The sequence below is a fragment of the Gambusia affinis genome, linkage group LG10, assembly GCF_019740435.1.
Source record: "Gambusia affinis linkage group LG10, SWU_Gaff_1.0, whole genome shotgun sequence".
NCBI lineage: Eukaryota > Metazoa > Chordata > Actinopteri > Cyprinodontiformes > Poeciliidae > Gambusia > Gambusia affinis.
This window is the reverse complement of record NC_057877.1, coordinates 12,666,937-12,689,526: the sequence shown is the minus strand read 5'-3', so window position 1 is coordinate 12,689,526 and position 22,590 is coordinate 12,666,937. Positions and strand designations below refer to the sequence as shown.

The 22,590-nt window shown below is 36.5% G+C and overlaps 3 protein-coding genes across 4 annotated transcripts; 1 reads left to right on the top strand and 2 right to left on the bottom strand.

The window, feature by feature from the left end:
• sac3d1 (SAC3 domain containing 1) lies at positions 1-4,338 on the bottom strand. 2 transcript variants are annotated; one of them, XM_044128363.1, is made up of 4 exons: positions 4,279-4,338; positions 2,968-3,382; positions 2,139-2,421; positions 1-953 (listed from the first exon to the last, which is right to left on the bottom strand). In XM_044128363.1, the coding sequence occupies exons 1-4, from the start codon at positions 4,302-4,304 to the stop codon at positions 487-489; spliced, it is 1,191 nt and encodes a 396-aa protein (XP_043984298.1). In that variant the 5' UTR covers positions 4,305-4,338; the 3' UTR covers positions 1-486. The 2 variants fall into 2 exon arrangements, with proteins under 2 accessions (XP_043984298.1, XP_043984299.1); XM_044128364.1 differs by having other exon boundaries at positions 4,289-4,319.
• A 732-nt stretch (positions 4,339-5,070) lies between these two features.
• haus8 (HAUS augmin like complex subunit 8) lies at positions 5,071-9,703 on the bottom strand. The gene is made up of 10 exons (XM_044128362.1): positions 9,563-9,703; positions 9,239-9,303; positions 7,837-7,898; positions 7,476-7,590; positions 7,207-7,317; positions 7,015-7,118; positions 6,708-6,866; positions 6,138-6,279; positions 5,800-5,941; positions 5,071-5,483 (listed from the first exon to the last, which is right to left on the bottom strand). Exons 1-10 carry the CDS (start codon positions 9,625-9,627, stop codon positions 5,357-5,359), a joined length of 1,092 nt encoding a protein of 363 aa, XP_043984297.1. The 5' UTR covers positions 9,628-9,703; the 3' UTR covers positions 5,071-5,356.
• Positions 9,704-18,036: 8,333 nt separating this feature from the next.
• Positions 18,037-19,293, top strand: foxe3 (forkhead box E3). The gene has a single exon (XM_044129192.1). It carries the CDS (start codon positions 18,037-18,039, stop codon positions 19,291-19,293), a length of 1,257 nt encoding a protein of 418 aa, XP_043985127.1.
• The last annotated feature ends 3,297 nt before the right edge of the window (positions 19,294-22,590 follow it).

The following is a 22,590-nucleotide window of genomic DNA, read 5'->3' as shown; positions in this document are numbered from 1 at the left end:
TCTGTTTGATAAAAACATTTATTGAAATGGTTTTACAGTAAGTAGTTGGATCAATGCAAATGAATGAAGACCAATGCAAAGAAAAATCCCCCAACTGTTTTAAGAAATATCAAAACCAGCACAACAATCCAGCACATAAAAATCAACTGTTAGCCTTTGGAATTAAACATGGTGACCTTTTATTTCTCATTACATTATTTTAAATGAAGAAACCTGTCAAAATAACAAACATTACCAGTATGAAAGGAGTTCACATTCTGAGGTGATTCAGAGACCTGATGTAAGACCACTGACTTATTGCACAGCAGGACATTAAGAAACATAGAAAATTAATGTTCAGTAAAGAAAAAAAAAAAAAAAATCAGCCATCTGGAATAAAACTTGTTTAATGCAGGTTAAAGTGCTGTAGTTTTTTATTGGAAACCTAAAGAGCTCTGTTACAGGAATAACGCATGACAAGCACTGATTAACAGACAAATATCTGTATCAAGTACATCCGTGAATGATGCTCTTCACAGTGAGGCCTCTTTGTTTCTCAGATATTATGCTATGATACAGTTTACAATCTAGCTTCCCTTGTTCAGGTTCAGTAAAAGCACTTTTGGAAAATAACACCTGGTTGTGCTGATTTACTTCGATGCCGTACACCTGACAAAGTTCAGCTGTAAGGGATGGTTCCAAGGACAAGAGCTGAGCAAGTCTGTCAAGAGGAAAGCGGCAGTTGCGGCTGTGGTATCCGTGGCTGTATATAAGCAATAAGTGTCTGCGACATGTCACCAGGTGGCGGTGGAGTGCACAGGTCTGCAAAAAGTCCAACTTCTGCACTAGTCGGAGTAAATGTACATGGTTTCCCTCCAGAAATGCTTGATTGATTGCTAGAGCGAGTTTAAGAGAAGGAGTTTGGCGCAGGCGCTCAGGAAGCTCCAAAACATCCTGAGTGGCAGGACTTGAACCTACAGAGAAAGCATGAATTGAATCAGTTTAGGAGAGTTTATTCTTGGCGAAACACCAGTTGACATAAAAATATGAGACCACAAATAGATATTTCCAAAACTTATTCCACACACTAGTATTTGAAATTTGTTCAGCATAAATTAGTTAAAAGTAAAACATTTAAATGATGCTAATAATAGGGATAAGATGGAAAAATTACAAAGATGCAATCAGTTAATAGTATACATGTGTATGCCTTAAAACAAATTCTCAGCACTAAAGTCTTCTTGAATTTAAGCATTTCAATAATTATAGTCAATCTGATGTTTTGATCAATCAAATATTTGACCAGTCATGTTTCCCGTCATTGTTCTACATACATCTTTCTCAGCATAGTGGGTTGGGTGCATTTTGCACTTGCAAAAAGCGAGTGAATAATTCCTTAGTAGTATGTATCTGAACTATGTTTTGGTCACGTATGTCTGGCTGTGTGTGAATATTTGCAACACCTGCCTGACAAGTTATCGCTTTACAAAGAAACTATACCCATTTGTAGCCAGGGTTCCCTTTTATTGCTTTGGTCTCAGCTTGACACATTAATATTTGATTTAACCACTAAGCATACGATGCAATGCAGATAAAAAAAACTTTCATATCAACATATTGTAGTTATGCCATGAATCACATTGTTTACGTTTTTCCCGACCGTTTTATTTTTGGAAATATAATAAACTTTTTTTCTCCCGCTAAATGTGTAACACGTCTTAATTGCATGTTCCCCACACTGAATACTTTTAACCACCTTTTCTGATCATTTTTTACCAAATCTCTTTGACCACATCGCTTTCATAATGATGAGCCCCAACACTTTGTCACTTCCTCCAGCGAAGGGGCACTTACAGGTAAAATTGCGATCACTGATTGATCAGTCATTGACAAACTCACTGGATTGATTGGCAGGTGGAGTCATTTCCTTTCAAATCATAAAATGTATCCAAAACAGCTAATCTGTAAATAGGCATATTGTGTCAAAATGGCTGTGATTCAACCAACTAACATCTTTAAATAGTTTTACTTTGATACTTTCCCAATTCTCTTAAAAATTGATGTTAACTTCAAGTGGCCTCCTGGTTGAATAGATCTTAAATACAACGTACATAAACATGAAAAACACCCAGTAGGAAATTTCCAAGACATTAACTGACCCAGGTTGTAGAGGAGACCAAGAGTCTGAAACTCCCCCTGGTTTGGAAATGGTCCAGTTCCAGTTTTGTAGCAGTCAAACAGCCAATTCAGATATTCTTGTAGGTGTGTATCGTTGATGCGTGGATCGTAAATCCGCAGCGGTTCACCACAAAGACGATAAGAAGCGTAGATGTGGAAACGCACTGTTAGCTCTAAAATGGCCACACAGTCCTTTCCAGATAACCTTTGGATGATCATGTCCTGTTTCACACTACGTAGTCGATCAAACACAAAGCTGTACACCTGAAAGGGAACAAAAAGTTCAATTCCAAAAAATGCTTGCGTACAAACATTCATCTGACAATGTTCTTGGTAGTGAATCACAATGTCATAGATTCTGCACTCAGTGCCTGATGGCATTTGGTTGCACTTGATTTTATTTAGGTGTAAAAAAGTAAACGGGGACAATCTAACATCTAACCTTTCTGATTTTTTTTTGTTAGAAATGTTTCAAATTATGTATAATCTTCAACTTCAGAAATGTGTGATGCTTATTTACTGGTTATTTAGATGAAATTCCAATAAAACACATGAAAAGCGTTGGTTCCAATGTGACACAAATAAAAAAATAAAAAATAAAGGAGAATCCATACTTTTGCAATGTAAGCTGCACCCAAATCTTGAGGTTTAATTTATTTATTGTTTTTACATGTCATTATTAATCTAGATGTAACTAAATTATGGCAACACAAAATAGTCAGATCTTAATAGTAATAACTCAACACCTTTAGGACAGTAAAATAAGTTTTCTTAAAATAAATAAATAAGTAATGTGGTAAATCTACTTGCCTCAGTCCATGGGTACAGACTAGTTGACCCGGCAATCTCATCAATAAGATAGCAGACAGTCTTCAGCAACACATCAGGCGGTCGCAGGTAAGAGGGCTTTGTCACATCTTTTCCTGCTGCTGGTCTGGAATACTCCTTGACAGCACGCAGAGGATCTGCCTTCGGCTTTCGAAAGCTCTCAGTACCAGGGACCACTTCAAAACAGTGGAGCCGGTTTTGTGACTCACGGTTCCATAGCTCTTCAGCAGGACACATGGTTTGACAGGACGCTCTGGGGGCCATTTCTTTTATTTCTTTTTCCTGGTCTTCTGCTTCCACCTCAGTCTTTTGGGTTTTGCTTTGATTTTGACATTGTTTTTTGTTCCTCGGACTCCTCCATCCACCTGATGGTGCCCTACTGTTCTGCAACTGAGTGCTGTTTAAGAAAAGGTTTAATAAATTATTGAAGTAATTTTCCTTATTTAAAATACAAACAAAAAAATATTAACTTTGTTGTTCAAATAACATGTCATCTATAATATTATAGACTAAAGAAAAAGACGTGGACTAGCCATTAGCTAAAATGCCACAGCAATTTTCAAGCGCTTAATTAGCAAAATATACATTTTGTCATGAGCTATTTAGTTAAGGATAACAAGCTAATATTTGCTTATTGATTAGTTAACATTTTTGCTCATAAGTAGTCTGCCTTTTGAAAGACATTCTGCTTGAATTTGTAAAATTTTAGCTTTTAAAAAATATGTATCCTGAATAAAATGATGGGTGGCTATTTTTTTTTAGTTCCCAAGCAATAGCTATAATTTAATTTAAACTTTATCAAAGACACAGAATCCTATGTCTTACATTTTTATAGATTATCGATTTGTGAAATCTGATCATAGCAGAACAGAGCAGTAACTTTACAATTATGTACCACTTCTTTCCATCCGCTGACTGACAGCACATAGAAACATGAAGGGGAGCAGAAGATCTATGCTCTATGTAACTGAAACTTTACTTTTTAGCAAGAGGGGAAAACTACCAAGAACTGTTCATTTGTCATCCAACATTCTAAATCCAGCCACTTTCATTTGAGCCCAATTCTTAGTCTTGTAAAATACGTGAGTAGGCCGTTACCTGAGTAACACTAACAAGCTAACTCCTGCATTAGTTAGCTTGCTAACGACCTCAGCTTGAAAATAACTCTCATGAAGAAAGATCCGGAGATATTTTTAAGTTTATAGTAACTTAGTTATTAATTGGAACCTTGGCCCTAAATTTATTTTGAACAAAAATTACTTTTAAAACGATAAATTCAGCTTTTGCACTTACACGCGCGTACCTCTCTTGCGGTTCATTGGCTCATCTAAACAGGAATATCGTCACTTTCTGCAAGTCTCCAATAAAAATGCGCTTGGTTATAACGTCATATCCGGAACAGGGTGCAATTTTGTTTACGGTAGTTGAAGAAGCGTTTAAATAAATAAATAAATAAATAAATAAATAAATAAATAAATAGCAGCCCATAAAATGACTATGGGCATTTTCTGGCACATGATGTTCAAAACCTTTGGTAAATTCTATGTTTATTTTTGCGTATATCATTATCAATGGACTCTATTTTAGAAAATGTGTTATTTGATCAAAAACAAATTCATACAATTAACATTTTATGAGCAACATGTTATATCCACAAATGCAAGATTGTAGGAAGGAATGTATCATCATTTGGAGAATATAAACCAACTCATGCTTTTCTGGATACGCCTGGATTCTGTTTTGAGATGATGTCGCCCATTATAGAAATGACCTTTTCACGAGAAACCACCCGAAGCTGGGCAGAAAAGTTTTCTAAGTAAAAATAAAATTTCGTTCCTATGGTGACATAAGCACGGTTCCAAGTAACACTAGACCATTCACACCATAACCCCTTGTCCTATTAATTTTCCCTTTTCCTTTTGATCTAGCCATTGTATCAAAAAGGTAGATTAAGACAATATTCAAAATTTATGCATTGGCATTGCATTTAATCAGTTTATATATTGTCCACTTGATGGCGCAGTAGAGCAAATGACGTTGCACGGATCTTTGGCTCAGGAGTGAAGAAATTGGATAGAAAGACCATTTGATTTAAATGCGTGAGCCAATTTTATTGCTGTATGAAACCGAAAGGGCAAGTTCAGTTTTTAATGTGTATTTCACCCTTTATTAAACATACGTAATCTGTAAAACTGCATGACCAATTAATTACACAAGACAAACTTTAACACAATTACAGCTAAATCAAACAGACTATACATTTAAGAAAAGACACAAAAGGAAGTTACACAAATTAATTGGGGAAATAATACAGGGACTGAGGTGTTATCCAAAGTGCATGTACTGCGTATCCCATTCTGTCTGGTATTCTTCACTGTTTGGGGCAGAAGAGCAGGAGGGTTCTTGAACTCCCAAGTTCCTCTTCCTCGATGGCTTGCTGAAGCTGGACTGATTGACGGCAGACCAACGACGACAGCTCCAAAAGCTCTGAGCACGTTCTGGAAAGAACAGGAACATCTGAGTGCTTAAAGTTAAGAGATCTTTACATTTGCATCATGAAAACTGAAGAACACACCAAACAACTCTTGAGGAATTCAACAGCTCAGAAGGAAGAACATGTCTGATTTCCATTTGTAAAATCTGACTAGCAGGTTAGAGCAGCAGCTTTGCAATTATGTACCATTTTTTGCTAACTAATCTCTTAAAATCCTAATAACATAATTTTTCATGTTGAAACAAAACAAACTGTTACAGTAGTTATACTTTGGGTATAAATATGTTTGCAAGGGACTGAAGCGTTATGAGTGTACCTACCCTGAAAGCTGCTGACTGATATCCTTTGAGATTGTTTTGATTTCCCTGAGGCACTCTAAAGATGTGCTGTGGTCCAGATGGTCTCCCTGTGTGCAGTCCTGCAACAGAATCTCTGTTTCTTTCAGGCAAACTTCAGCTTTTTCTAAAAACAGCAATAAAAAGGGACATAAATATTATAGCATGTAGTGGTAGCTTATACAAAACAATGGAGTTAAATCTTGATATCCAACTGCCTTATAAAGAAGAACTACTAGTTTGTGTTTATTTGCAGACAATACAATCCATGTAGTAAGAATTGTTCCATGTCACTTTAAGTTAGTTATAAACATCGTAACAACCTAGAAATTCTTTTCCATCCCCATGTATGTAGAAGTTCTTCACAGGCAACTCGTGACGAGTTGAATCAACAGCTGCAGCAAAACACTTGTAGTCCTTTGTGAACTGGTTGGCTGCCTCGGCCACGGGTGTCAGGATGTCAATCTGAAAGGGAAAATAAAATTTTAAAAATGGCCCATTAGTTAAAGTGCTATTGCTGATACAAAAACGCTCACTATTTACAAATGGAAGGCTTACAAAGATATGATGCATTAACAAAAAGCATATGTCTTCAGTAACTTACCCTATTGACAAATAGCTCATCAGTAAAAATCTATTTTGCACTGGCAAAAAATATCGAGTTTAACTAACAATTAATTTACAATACTGGCACAAATAGGGAAATAAATCTGATCAAACAAAGTAAGGGTATCAAGATTTCTTCATTTATGCATCACAACATCTATCAATAATACATAGCAGGTCTTTGTCAAAGTTAATAAAAGAAAATATGTCAAATTTACGATCTTGATAGATCTGAGACCAACTCAAAAAGGGGAAAATATTCAACAATTAGTTATTAGTGCACTGACCTGCAAGTCTAAGAGCTCATTCAGTTGTTTCTTCTTCTCCATTAGAAGATGTTGGTGCTTTTTCTCCTTAACCTTCCTATGCAGTCTCTGTTCTTCTTCCATATTCTGAAGGAGCTTTGCCACTGCCTCAGCTTTGAACTTTGCAGTGTTACTCTCCATCTAGTAAACAAAATTTTCAAAAAAATGCTTTTCCAAGAGAAAACATGACATACATTTATTTGTTATGTTCACATTAAGGTAGACTAACTGAATGCAAATAATGCACAGAAATGTACAGCTTTATTCAGAAAGTGTAAACCAGTCTTACCTTAGCTGTTAGATAGGCTAGAAGAAATGTTTGCATTTCTATATTCTTCTTCTCACTCTCTAGAGTTCTTTCAGGCTCCTTTGCATTTTCAATCACAGTTTTATCTTTGAAATATGGTCAAAAAATACCTTATTACTTCACAATTCAATTGTGAAAGGAAGTCATGGCATTGCAAAGTTGTTTTCTATTTACCTTTAATGACTGAAATATCAAAATCTGGTCGAAAATAGTGACCATCCGAAAAAGTGGACTGCAGGACACTTTTACCAAGGAAGGATGCATCAGTTTTGCATGCAAGTGTTGCTTTAAGAAAAAGAAAACAATATAACCAAAATTAATTTTAAGACAATTTATTTTGTATTAATTGTATTTTCCTCAACATAACAGAAATTTAAGACTCAAAACCTGGCATTTAATAACATTAACGAAAACCCAAAGCAACCCCATAAAGATAAACTTACATTCTGCCAGTGCTTGTGGGGTCTTTGAGTGCCTTTTTGGAGCGCCCACCTTTGGTTTTACAGAGGTGGGTTTGGGTGAGGAAGGCCCAGTCAACTCATTGGTCAGCGAGTTGCTCTTTAAAGGTAGAATATAAAAAAAATCAATGGATATTAGGAAGAAATAAAAAGAAAAAAAACAGCAAGACAGTCCAGTTTACCATAGGATACATCCAGGAGAAAAGAAAATTCACTACTGTATTGTTTAAAAATAGGTACGCTCCAATGTACATGCAAAGCAACATACATCACATGTGATCTGCCATGTAAAAAAACCTTAACATGTTTCAATGTAACAAAAATAAATATAGACAAATTGCTTTACCTTTGAGAGAGATGTCTTCTCAGCAGATTGTAAATATCGAGACTTGACAATAGTCCCACTTGCTATAAATCAACAAAGACAATAAATGTATTATGAAGTTATTTTTTAAAAAAGATTATGGTCCCTAAAGCAGATGATGTATAATACACAGTTTTATTTAAAGTGTAACTAGATCATAAGAAGTACATTATATGATTACTTGTAACATTAAGAAGGTGAAACTTCTCATTACTTGCTTATAAACCTCAAGTTAATTTATTAACATAATTAAAACTGGTATGGGTCTTGTGTGTTACTTTTCAAGTTTAGTTTGTATGTTCTTTTATGCTTATAATTTGAACATACATTTTTTGGCAGTTTCTCAGCTAAACATTATATACACAAAAATGGTACATTTGAGATTTAAATGTTTTATGAAAATATTTAAAATAGCATTTAGTTTGTCAGAGCAATCAAAGAAAAGGAACATATATTTAAACACTTGAAAATGATTGGAACATAATAACTAGCTCCACTGACAAAACATTAGGTGCATCAATAGGTATAAAAAGAGCATTCCCTGAAGAGGGAGTGCACTTCACATGTGTTAATGTACACCAATCAGTGATGCTAAAGTAAAAACAAACTTCTATGCAAAAGATAATAACAAAGCCAGTATTTTCTCTACAATCCCTAATTCTTTAGACAATGTTAAGAGTGTTAACCCTGTTGAAGAAATCTCTGGATGCCAAGTAACAATCAAGAAATTTGCCTTAAGTTAAAGATCAGTAAAACCATTCAACACCAAAGCGAAATTGAAAAGATAGTATTCATTATCTTGTGGACACTAACTTAGCAAAGCTTGATTTTAAAATTTCTAACACTAAGACTTTGTAAATCAGCACTCAATTATTCTAATAAATATATACCGTAGTCATTAAGGCACAGTTTGAGAACTTTGCAAGCTTTAAACTGTTGGTTAAAAAAAACACTTAACATAGCTCGATAAGTACTGGTCAAATTTAAAATGGTAATATGAAATTGTTTTGAGGAATTTATTTCTAGGATGTCAGTAAGTGATATTAACAACAGCAAAAAAAAAAAAAAAAAAAAAAGATACAATGTGATTTCAATCCTAAATGAAAAAAAACAACACCACCAAAACAATATATTTGTTGAATTTAGTTTTGCTTACAAATTACAAACTGAAATACGGACTAAAGTGTGTAAAATTAAGTTTGTTTACTCTATAGACGTGGACATGATGAAAGTAAATCTTATTTCAAAAGCCTGCCTATGAACCCTCTCCATATATAGGCCTAAATGACGTTTCTGAATTCACTACACTAAAGCAGATTTGCTCAGAACATCTGATAATTTACATGACGTCAGTCATCTATAACGATCATAAGTGCATACTTACATTTACCAGTTTTCTTCCCATCTGCAGTGTTATTGGCTTTAACTCCATTATTGGCACATTTTGAACTGAAAACAACAAACAACTGCTGTCATGAATGGCAACTTTTTACATGAAAGCAAAAATCCCTTAACTTATCTTTAAAAGGGTAAACTATGGAACCCTATATCCCTTTTCCTGCTCGGCTCAAAGATATTATGCTACTTGAAACGGCTGAGCGACGTCATTTTTTTTTTCTTCATTTTGTTCACCACAAAGTCAGAAGCCAAACAATCGGTATACTAGAGCATACTCACTAACGACGAAGAAAAAGACTTTATTAAATACCTGTTTGCATCAGTGGATGTATTTTTAAAACTATTTGGCGCTGAAGACGTTCTTCTGGAAGCCATGTTTTGAAGTAAACCGCCCGTTCCTCTGCTTTATAGTCCGTAAGGAACACAAACACCCTACTTTCGTTCCGGGGGCAGGAACATTTATCCGATCAGATCATTATCTCACGATGGTACGGCACAAATTACTATTAATGCAGTATCAGAGTTCACGTTAAAACAAAAAATAGCAGATCAAAAAATTAATTATGATAAAGCTACTAAAATCATAATAAAAACGTGTTTGGATGTTTCCAGTGATATTTTTTATAGTGAATTTTCTTTATATACCTATAGGTTTCTTTACATTTCATGAATGTAATAGTTTTTGTATTATTGAGCAGTTTCCTAAATCTAATGTAGTATAATATAAATATTTATCCAATACTCCCTCATCCAAACATTTTAATTCTGATTTTATTTGATTAAATAATTGATCACGTCTCAAGGAAATTAGGCCTATCATAGCTGTGGAATGTTTTGCCCTAAAAACAACTCTTTTCAGGATGACAGTTGATTTATTAAGCACTAGATGGGGATGTAGGTCAGTATAAGAAGTTAGACACAAAACATATAGCATGTGATGCATACATAAATGAAAAGTGTGGTGTGTGCATGCTAATACACAATTGATAATCTATTGGTTCCTGTTTTGTTAATTATTTTTCAGAATCAGTAAGTTTCTGCAACCACAATAAAATGAATAACATAAGTGCATATTCGTGGAGAGTATAAAAAGGGGCTGGAGCAGACAAAAAGGAAAACAATCAACCTCAGCCCATGTTGCATGTACCTGTATGCGTTCTTCTTAATGTTTTTCTGGGTTTAATGCCGACTTGTGTGCAAGAGCACATAATGGATGCTGATCTCACCTACCTAAGATCAACCTGGAAAATAGGTAGGCCAACAGGGACAGCGTGGGTGTGGTACTGGACGGCAAAGACAACTATTGCTCTACTTGGTCTTTACAAAAAAGAGAGAGATAGACTATTGAGTGGAGACCTGAAAGTGAGAGATGAATGTCATAAGTGTAAACCTCATGGAACCTCAAAATTAAGAACTGTATTTTCATGATGATTTTGTTAGTGATTTTTTTTCTCAACAATAATTTGTAGACATCTCTGCTTGCTTTCATTTGTTCATACTGTATGTCTTGCATTTTTTTGTGTGTTAGAGGCATTCATACTCTACATCATTAATCTATGGAAAGTCGGATCTTATCGCATCTCTCCCCTTCCTCACAGAGTAATAAAGTCTTGAAGTCAGCTAGTGTGCCTGCCTACTTGCTATCCATCTCTCATCACCAGGCAATGCAAGAACCTGTATTGCAATGGACAGTAACTACTCTTGGACGTGATATAAACAGAGCAGACTCTTTTTGGGTTAGTTGGTAAAATAATAAAAAATAAAAAAAACTAGTCATTTTATGGATCAAGTGACTCTCATTTGCAGTTTTCAGAAGTGAAATAACCAATCTCTGGTTGATGAGTTGAAATGAAAAAAAGAGAAGTGCATGTTGAAAGACAGTGTTAGAAGAAGACATTTAGCACCTGAATGAAAGTCCTTGTCTCAGTCTGGAGCCCACCTCTCTGGTCTTTCTCTGTCCTGTGAAACTCTGACGTCTGTTACAGATTTTTTTTTTTGTCAGTGTGACCTCACTGATACTCTTCTCAGACACAAGAATACATATAAGAATGGGGAAAAAATATTATAAAAACGTGTTTGGATTTTTCCAGTGATACATCCAAATTTTTCAAAAAAGCTTTATACTCATTGAAGACTATGCATCATGAGTGTACAGCCCCTTTCCTCAAACGCCTGAGGAGTTTTAGATGTGTCTCGTCTCCAACACAGCTGATTCAACTACTTCCTCAACATGTCATAGTTCTGCAAAAGGCCTGCTGATGAACCACCACTTGATTCAGACATATTAAACCAGGAAAAAAAAACTAAACTAAAACATGCTGGATACTGGTTCTTGAAGGCGGACTTTTTACACCACTGCCATACTTGATTACCCCTCTCACAACCTCACACCCACACACTTCTATGTGCATGGACACAACACCACTCTCACTCCTTTTTAGGAAGCAGTTACTCATCATGCTTTCAGCCTGTCTGGTCCACGTAGCACACTGGGAATGCTTTAAATATACAAGTCGATTTCCAGGAAAGTCAGCAAGTAGTGAATGTCCAGCTGAGATGTTCATACAATTACATTGCTGTTATCCATCCATCCATCCGTCCGTCCATCCGTCCATCCATCCATCCATCCATCCATCCATCAGGGGTATACCTTTTTCCAGCAGTCATTGTGTGAAAGAGAAATGAAAATGAAATCCTGAAGGATAATGTCCAACCACCAGTTCATAACCTGAAGCTTAAGTGGAATGATGTTATGCAGCAGGATGATGATCTGAAGCATGCTAGAAAGGTAATCTCTGAAGGGCTCAGTAGTAATAATAAAAGCCGAAGGTTTTGGGGTGGCCTAGTCAAAATCCAGATTTTAATCCGATTGCGATATTGTGGTAATGCAACTTGTTTCCTACTGAAAGGTGACTCTTACGGCTCACAGACTCCATCACATAGCTCGGAGCTAAGCTTTCCAAAGTGTGCCCATTGCTGCTCACTTCCTGATTGTGTAATTTCAGCACTTATCTTAACAGGATTTGACAAGGTGGTGGTGTTTGCTTTTGTGGGTAATTTTTTTTTTCAGTCAGTACTTAAAGCTATGGGATTTCCTGCATGTCTTGGGGAACAAATGCAAACTCATTTAAGTAAGTCAGTGTTTACCATAAACAGTGAAAATGTATATACTCATGTCAAAAAGTGTTTATTACTTGTCAACATTAAGCATATTTAATTCTGCTAAGAAAAAGAAGAAAAAAACAGAACTGATTTCAATTTTCAAATTTGTCCCAGATATGGCACAAAGAAAAGTTTTGTGCCATATCTGTCTTAATAGACTTATGAGAAGCTTCACAAATAAAAATGAGCAGTGGATGAGCATGAATGAGTGTGTCTATGTGTGTGTGTGTGTGTGTGAGAACCATGTACGCTGCTTTAGCAGGGCAGTGTAGCGTGCAGTGCAGGAGCGAGCAGAGGCGGCCCGGGCCAACGCAGCTCCAGCACCCTGGTAATCCCTGCGTTTTCAGGAGCCCTGGTCCGTACTTGATTAGCTTGAGCAAGAAAAAGGTTATGCGCGCTCTCATGTGTTTCTCTCGCCCTCTCTGTGTCTCCCTCTCTTTCTCTATCTGTCTCACTCCCTCATTCCTCCTCTCTTTCTCATGCCCCCTCCCCTTCTCTGCGTCCCCTGGAGCCACATTGTGAATGAATGGACTCTAAGTGTTTGCTCAGCAACTTCATCTGTTCCTCTCACTCTCTGAACTTCTCGGGATTTTTTTTTTTTTGAGAACTTGCTGAGCTGATGAAGAGACAGAAGTAAACCAACCATTAAACTGGAGTAGACACAGGGTTTTTTTCACTGCTGGCCACATTATAAAAATTGTCTCATTGCTGTAAAATAATCTCACAAGAATTTTTAAAAACCCAGTGTATTGTATGTAGACCATAGCATTTATTTAGTTAATGCATAGCAGGTTTTCACAAAAATCACTTTAACTTTAACTTAAAAAAATATGTAGCTTTATGTTATTAAAGCTAAAGTATAATCAGTAATACTTTTATAGCAAATTTTTGTCAGATCATGATTTCTTGGTTAATGTCAAGTTGTCAAAATGAAGACATTTTGAATAATGTCAACTTTGTATTAAAAGTGTCATGATTTACTGAATGACACTTTATGACAATAGTCATAAATATTCATGAAGACTTACTCATGTTCATGACAGGTGTTATGTCATGTTTTATCACAACCCGTCAAATAAAGTGTTACCGTTAATGTTAATCACAAATATCAAACATTGTAACAATGAAAAAATGCAGCCTAGGAAGCTGATATACCTAGGTGCAATGTTGTCTGATTTACTGGTTTTTGCAAACTGGCCAATCCAGGAGCACCACTAATTTTCCATGTCTGATTGGCTGTATTCTAATTGTAAGAGCAGAGATAAAAACGACAGTTGATGTCAGCCCCTGTGGTAGTGCTAATTCAATATCCGTTGTGTACATTAATACATATTAAAGTAAATTTGGATTTTGAACCAAATATTATCCTTTGTGCTTTATTAAGATTCCCAGGGTATTTGGTAGCATCACAGATCCTCCACCATACTTAACAGTGCGAATGAGTCACTCTTCAAAATAATCATCCTTTGTTTTATGGTTGCTTGCTTGTGAATGCATAGCTCAAATCTGTGACCAAAGCAGATGTTTCCAGTTATAGTCCATGCAGATTTTAGCTCAACTATGTTTGCAAGTATGATGATAGAACAGACTTGAGATAATAAATACAGTACTGCTTCCAAAAAGATTCTCAATTTCAGAATTTTTGCTTCCTTTTTTAAAATTTGATTGAAGAAACTCACTTTTGAGAAATCTGCATTTGAAAGGACACACTGCAAGTTTGTGGTGACAACAACAATCATGAGTGGTTGAAATTAATTCAGAGAATCAGAAGGAAGAAGTGTGAGGAAGCAAAAACACCATATGGTACAGAACATGACTGAAAGTCTGAAAGACTAAATATTTCTAAATTCTGGGGGTAAATCCGCACAGTTTGGGCCCATAGGTGACATATGCTTTTCATTAAAAATAATTCTATGGGCTCATCTTATTGTCAGCAAATAAGCAGATTTTACATCATTAGGTAATCTACAAATTACAATAAGAAATTCTCCGGACACTCATGGACATCTCCCAAAAGGTTTTGTAAAGACAAAACTAATTTTAGAAATTACAAATTTTACATTCAGCTTGATGCATTCAGAAACTTAAAAAGTAATTCATTTTAGAAGTCTTACTTCGTCATTTACAAATACAAAGATGCAATTAAAGATTCTGGCAAATGGATTGTATTTTGTAGGGCTAGAAATGGTGTCATCCAAGGAATTTGTAACTCTACTTCCTTATCTACCCCATAGGAAAACAACAATTTTCATTCTATAAAAATCTACTTTGTTGTCAAAAGAACATTCTGATGCAAAATTTGTCAGTCTGCAATGTGAAAAGTAATGGAACCATCACTATCTGAATAGCTATAGCAGAGTGTTTGTTCCATTTATGGGACCGAGAAACAAATATTGTCCTGAAAGGTGTATAGAGTCAGTGCTGGGGTGGTAGGCTGGTTCAGGAGGGGATTAACAAGAGGCCGCAGACCCTGAGGCAGGGGTCCTCGTTTCCTGGCCTGAGCCCCTGTTTGTCCTGCCTGACCTGGCAGCTCTGGGGGCAGATCCCGCCTAGATACATCCCTGCTCCCACGCCTGTCTGAAGCTGTTAACCACTGGCTGTGAGTAGCTAGCTGGGCTTAGTTATGTCTGAGCTGCAGCGTGGTGAGAAGGGGAGGGGGCTCCAGTTATCTGTGGGATGGGATTGCCAGCTTCTGCGTGTTGGTAGGGGATGGGTTGTGGTAAAACAGATGTCTGCTAGAACAATAGGAGGTGATGATTAATATATTCTCTTTGTCTATGAGCAACTTTTATACACAGCAGGATTGTTCAAGAGGAACATCATTACTTTAAAACTTGTGGACAACTTTCTTTAAAATCAACTTAAGTGGAAGATAGACCAACATGAGAATCAAATGATGTACTACGCAAAGGAGAATCACACCCTTTAGACTTTTTGTCATTGTTTTACATTTCAATAAAGTACATTAAATAAAAGATTCAGTGTGTTTTTTTTTATTTTTATTTAACACATAAATTTGACTTGATCTAATCCCTTCCATCAACCATCAAGCTCTGTCTCTTTGTTTTGTGCCATCCTGCTGGAAGGTGAACCTCTCTCTTCAGTATCAGGTTTTTTTCTAGTTACTTCCAGGTTTTCTGCTCTTCTTTAACACCCTGTCAGTTCATGTGAGTGGCTATGTCTTGATTGGCTTGCAGTTTTGCTATACTCTTTCCTGAGATGCTGTGATGTTTTCCTCCTCGGAAAAATGCTGAATAACCTAAATCTGCTTTAAACATCTCCTTAACTCGACCCCTGGCCCTGTCTGCTGTGTTCCTTTGTCTTCATGGTGCTGTTTGTTCACTAATGTTCTCTAACAAAATTCTGGGGTTTTCTTAATTCTGACACACAGGTGGACTCTGTTTAAAATTTGGGTGAATGGTGGCTGCCCCAAATTTGATTAAAGGCGTATGAAATAACTGTGTTCTAAATACAGCGTGCTTGCAATTGGATAAACTGGTGAAAAAGTTCAACAGGTATGAATACTTTCCCCCAACATATTGCATGTAGCAAATTACCCACATTCAGCATGTTGCTCATTAGGTTTCAAATTGCTTTTTCACCAGTTCTTCAGAAAATATCTCATTTGGTGAATAGATGTTGGAGATTTAATGTTTACCACTTGATTTGCTAATTGGGATAGTTCAGAAGATGTTTGGTGCATCTCTATATATGTAGTGTCTCAAGTGTATCATCCAGAGTTTTTTCAAGTCCTTGGTCATTAAAATCCTCACATACTGAAATCAACTTAGTAAAATAGCTTGTTTAATTGTGGCCCTACCTTGTTGTGCTCTGTTTCTGCATCCCAAGTTGCAGATCTCACAATGTTGCTGAAAGCCATGCAAACAGCTTGCAGTTCTTTGTTTGCCTAAATAATCATAAAGAAAGACTATGGCTTTCACAGTGCTTAAAAGGTGTTGTCTGACTACCAACTGTGTGCACAACACTGTTTTTACTTCAAAATCCAAAAGACAACATGTCTCCTCATCTCCCAACTGGGTTGTTTGATTATCACTCTCCAAAAATGAAAATGAAATGTAGGGATAAGCTTGGATAGCTCAATTGCTTGTTTTCAGGGGGTTGTTATTGTTTTTCAATTGCTGGATAGGCTGCAGATTTTGGAGTGGCCCGGTGCAGCTCTGTGAATGTTGTTTCTGCCGTAAGCACACAGACAGCAAGTCAGTGAAAGGCCAAAGAACAGCAAAGTTACACACACAGAAGAAGACTCGCCAGTGATGTTTGTCTGCAACTAATAATACATTTTTTCAATAAACCTCAAAATTGCCCACACCCTGAGTAAAACTGGTATTTTGTGATGTTAAAAAAGATTAGGAGAGGATAAATTCTTTAAAAACAATTTCTATATTTATTTATCCTGCAAAATTCAAGTAGAAGTCAACTACGCCCAACTAAAAATAAATAGTTGATGTTTTTTCATATTATAGATAAAATATGAAAAAAAAAATGCTAATTTTAACAAACAGGATGCAGAAGTGTACACATTTCTTCACCAATACTGTGCTGAAGTATTTTTGGAGTTTGGGGGTGACATCCAGAGATTAAGATATTTTTTTTAATGAGAGAGCAAAATATTGCCAAGTCAGAATGCGGAAACTATAAAATTTCCACCAGTTAAATCTTCTACTACAAACAAATGATACAAAAATAGTGATGAAACCTTCAAAATATGTGCTTACATTTAAACCTTTCGCCTGATAACCTATAGGTATCATTTACTGGTAATAACCACCTCAGGGTTAACTTTAGCATGTTTGAAAGGTGTCATGAAGCTAGCTAAAGTTGGATTCAAACCTAAATTATTGAAACTTTCTTAACCACCGATGTGGTGGTTGTTTTTTACACTCAATACGTTGATCTGTTTTTATTTAATTCCAGTTAAATAAGCATATTATCCTTGTTACTGGGAAAATAACACAATAAGTAACAGAGACTAAGCTAAGATATTTAGTGAAATTCTGATCAGAAGGTTTTGATTGGACCAAAATGAGTAGCTTAGTTTGTAGAATGTATCAAGTACCAACATTTACAAACTTATACTTGATTACTGTTCTATTAATGTTAATAGATCATATTCTATATTCTGCTAATTTTATTTTTGCAGAATATAGAGCATGATCTATATTCTAGATCATACTCTAGAATATAGATTCAAGAACATGAATCTATATTTTTAGATTCTGCATATTTTTAATTTGAGGAGTTGGGAAACTGTTATTTTAATTCAGGAACATTAAATATTAAAGATCGGCTGCTCAAATCAGTCGAAATCTACTACTTAGAGAGATAAAGTCAGTTTTTGGTGGGTGGGTTGTGAGTCCTCTTTCATCAATCGTCACTGTGTGGACCCAGTGGCGTCACTCCTGCCCAGTCTTATAAAACTGTCAACGCCTTTCTCTCACCTGTACTGACACACACCATCCCAAACAGCAGAGTGAGGGCTCGCTTTGGTAACAGAAAGGAGACTGACTGTTTTAAAATACGCACCTCCTTGAGCCATCCAAGGGAATATTCCCCATCTGATCGTTTCGATACAAAGAAGGTTCTCCCGTTTATTCTTTTTTTATGACTCTGGAAAATTATTCTTACTTCTCTGGCATGTGCAACATGACCGCAGAGCCCTCGCCGGCAGAGGCAAGCCCCGATGTCATGTCTCCAAATGTGAGCTTGGACTCGCCGCTGCCTCCGCCGCCAATGATGCTGCAGGCCCGGCCTAAGGACAACATTCTGATCAAGTCTGAGCCCCAGGGGAGCAGCCCCAGCGCGGAGGACGGAGGCGCAGTGGGCCACGCAGAGGAGCACCTACCCACAGGCAGCCGCCGCAGGAAGAGGCCAATCCAGAGAGGGAAACCTCCCTACAGCTACATCGCTCTCATCGCCATGGCCATTGCCAACTCCCCCGAAAGGAAGCTCACACTGGGGGGCATTTATAAGTTCATCATGGAGCGGTTTCCTTTCTATAGGGAGAACTCCAAGAAGTGGCAGAACTCAATCCGCCACAATCTGACCCTCAACGACTGCTTTGTGAAGATCCCCAGGGAGCCCGGCAGGCCGGGCAAAGGCAACTATTGGACTCTGGATCCAGCTGCGGAGGACATGTTTGATAACGGCAGCTTTTTAAGAAGAAGGAAAAGGTTCAAGCGCACAGATGTGAGTACCTATCCGGGTTACATGCAGAGCTCCAGCGCCTTTACACCAACCACCATGGGGAGGCCGTCCTACCCCAACACGCTGTACGCTGGGATCGGGTCAGGCTATGGTTCCCAGTTGACAGCCACATCTCCACATCCAGCCATGATGCATCACTACCAGACGCCCTCGGGGGTCGGCCAGGGACAGCCGCGTATGTTCAGCATAGACAACATTATTAGCCAGCAGACTGTGGCACACGGCGGCCCGGTCGGAGAGCTCAGCACCCAGGCGCTGGGTCTGAGCGGCGGTGACCTGGGCTCCATGACCTCCAGCTGCTCTGTAACCAGCACCGACCCGTCAGCGTGTTTCCAGACCCAGACTGTGAACCCAGCGGCGACCATGCTGGGCAGAAACAGCGGAAACCTGACCTCCAATCTGGCAACAGGGTATCCATACTCTGCTGCCTCTGCCTCTCCTCCGAACCTGCCCTCGATGAGCCAGGCCGGGTTCTCCCCCGGCGGCTCTCAGGTGTACTGTTCGAGTAACAGACTGTCCCTACCTGCTCTGCGCCACGGCTCCTGCGCAGAGCACACGGAGCAGCTCCTGGGCCTCCCGAACCCCATGAACTCCTACAACAATAACTACATGAGACAGGGCAACTTTACAACAGGATTAGAGAGGTATATGTGAGATAATATGCGCTTAGTTAAAAGAACATTTGCAGTGACCGTACGCGGAATAAATGCGAGTTTGTTCCATTGTGGAAGGATTTTAAAACATTCATATTTAAAGAGGTTCAAAGCCATCTATATCCGTTTGAAACATTCCATCTTTACATTAAAAAGTTATAGAAAACTTTACTGTCTTCATAATTCACGTTTCAGTTGGTTTGATTAAATGTTTCCTTCAGCTTGTATGTGTAAAAAGTTTAATGTAGCTCAAGATTTTAAGATAAAAAAAAGAGTGTGATATTTGCTGGCAACCGTGCCGCTGGAAATAAATAAGTTCTTCTTGCTAATTGAATGTGTCCCTGGTTTGTTTAGGGTGTTTTTATTTTATTTTTATTTTGCTTTTCGTGGAATGTCAGTCAGGAACTTGCTAAAACAACTACAATCACAAAAGCAAATAAAAACAATCACAAGTGCAAACGCATGCATTGACTGAACAAGATTGTGAATAAACAATGATGATTATAAAAAAATAAAAAAGCTTACATCTGACCAGTTTCAACATGATCTGTTAAATGTAGCTGAGACATAAAGTTTTAACAATATTTCAAAAAGAATTTTTAGCTGGTCAAATTTCACTAATCAACTAGTGCATCCCTGAAAAATTATCTTTCCGTTCGCAGCCCCACCTCCGACTCTCAACCCCCACTCCCTAAAATAACAATAATAATAATTAAAAAAATTATAAAATAAGAATAAAAGTTAGAAGAAAATGCAGTATAACTGAAAAAAACCAACATAATATACGGTACATAATAAAAGTTCCATTGCAATATGCATGTCATAAATAACCATTATTTATGGTAATAATATGGAAATAATGATGCAACCAGCCACAAGACATAGTTTATGTCTGATTCACCTTTTTTGTCTCTTAGTCCGATAATAATAATAATAATAATAATAATAATAATAATAATAATAATAATAATAATAATAATAATAATAATAATAATAATAATAATAATAATAATTTCCTCCACAACTTAAGCAATTTACACATTTTAGCCTCGAGATGGCAGCAACAATAAGATGTTCATTGGGTCGTCTTACTTTTTTCTCAGGAATGTATTGCTCCTTCGCAGATACTGAGTACAGATATCTGTCAATGAAAGTGTTGGCTTGTTGTGAGCAAAAGCGTGCCTCCAGAGGTCAACATCCGGGAGGGACGCGGGGATAGAGGAGGCGGATGAGGTATTTTGGAGGCTCTAACGTGGTGGAGCAAGAAAAAATAAAAATGGAGAATAAATAAGTGTCGAGACTTAGCCATGTTTAACATTTTATTAGTTTATGTGTAGCCTACTGTTTTCTTGTTTTGCAGTTGGATACTGAATTCCCAATTTCTCAAACATGTTATTATATTTTTATTCTTTGGCTAAAGTTTAGCTTGCATTTTATTAAGGGGTGCACAGCTATTTAGCAAAAAGATATAAGTTTCAGAAATTTGACTGGAAATTGTGGATTTTTTAAAATCTCTCTTTCGGGATCCAAATCGTAAAAGACAGAGAAGCCAATTTATCCAATTGACTTTTTGCTTTGAGTTCACCAGCAGGTGGCGCTTAAACACCACAAACTACAGCAAGCTCATTCGGCGCGCTGCCGGGTAACTTTATGAACATTCACACTTCTGAAAAATTTTAAAACCAAGACACTCGGATTCAGTTTTCAAATAGTTTAAATTCAAATTTGTGTAAATACATATTTGTTTTAATCCTTCCCGTCTAGAAGTTAATCTATAGAACGACAGGTGAATTTTAGTGATATTTGTCAAGTCAAAATATAAAATATCGAGGTTGTGGCAACTATTCCAGTTACTGAGAGCAAAACACATTATAGTCAGTATCGATCTTTTATAGCAGCATAAAAAAAATACTTATTCATATGCATGGAAACAAAAATAGAAAAAGAAAAAAAGTAGCAATAACTGACATTTCAGGGGGAAAAAAAGCAAAACTGAACCCTTCGATGTCTGTCTTCAGACTTTTAACAGTCAGTTATGACAACAACACACAATGAAATAGTCTCCGGTATCTCATATTTCAATTGAACTCGATTTATATATAGTTTTTTCAGACAAAAAGACAACAAAAGAGATAAACACGCGAATAATATCCAGAAACAATGAAAAGCAGAGGATAGCTTACATGTAAAAACTTTTATACATAGGACCTGTTAATCTTGTGCTGCCTGATCTTCTATTAGTGCGAGCCTGAATGGAAGCATGACGGATAACAACTCAGTCTAACGAATGAGAGGAGCCCGCAAATATTGGACTATCATCTGCTGACGTTTCATTCCTGATGAGGAAAAAAAAAATAGGAGCATGTTGTAGTGTCTATAATATCCCATTTGCCCTTTTACAACTCATGCACCTGGATGATTGTCTGCCTTGTTGAGAAGGAGACGGAGAAAAGCGACTTGGATATTTCACCTGTCAAGTAGCAGCAGGAGTCAATTCCTAGGTGGCGATGAATGTTTGTTTTTGAAATAATATTGATAAGAATTGTTTGTATAAAATCATTAATATTATGTAGGTAATTATTTTTTACTTTATCTAAGAAGGGAAAAACTAATTTATGTTAATAATAAAGGTAAGACAATACAACAATAATTCACATGCATGTAATTATCTTTATAGCAAGCGTTTTCAGTAAGTTATAAACATATAAGGAAAAAAAAACATCTTCTCACAGACAAGACGTATTGACCGAGTGTGAAAAACATTGTTCTTTTTTTGTTTTTAGGAAAATATAATAATAATAATAATAATAATAATAATAATAATAATAATAATAATAATAATAATAATAATAATAATAATAATAATAATAATAATAATAGTAATAACTTTTTCTGTGCAAAGAAATATATAAATTTACGAATAGAATGAATCTATTCTAATTAGTTTGATTTGGTTGTGATTAACTCTATTAAAAACAGATTAAATCAGCAACGTCGAATATTTTCCAGTTTTCAGTACGGTCTATATATTCCTGCAAGTCTTTAAGAAGTAAAATTCAGGCATATTTCGTTTACCCACGTTATTTTAACTGTAATTATTCCACTTACGTTTTAAAAAATTCCAAGTGCACTTGACCCACAATGAGGAAACACTAATTTTACGATTTTTGGATCGCGAGTTCAGTTCATTTTTTATTATTACTATTTGAACGGGAAAAAAATTAAACATTGATTAATGTAAAATACAAATACAAAAATTACTTTTTGGAAGAAAAAAAAATCTGTCCAGTTCCTGGTA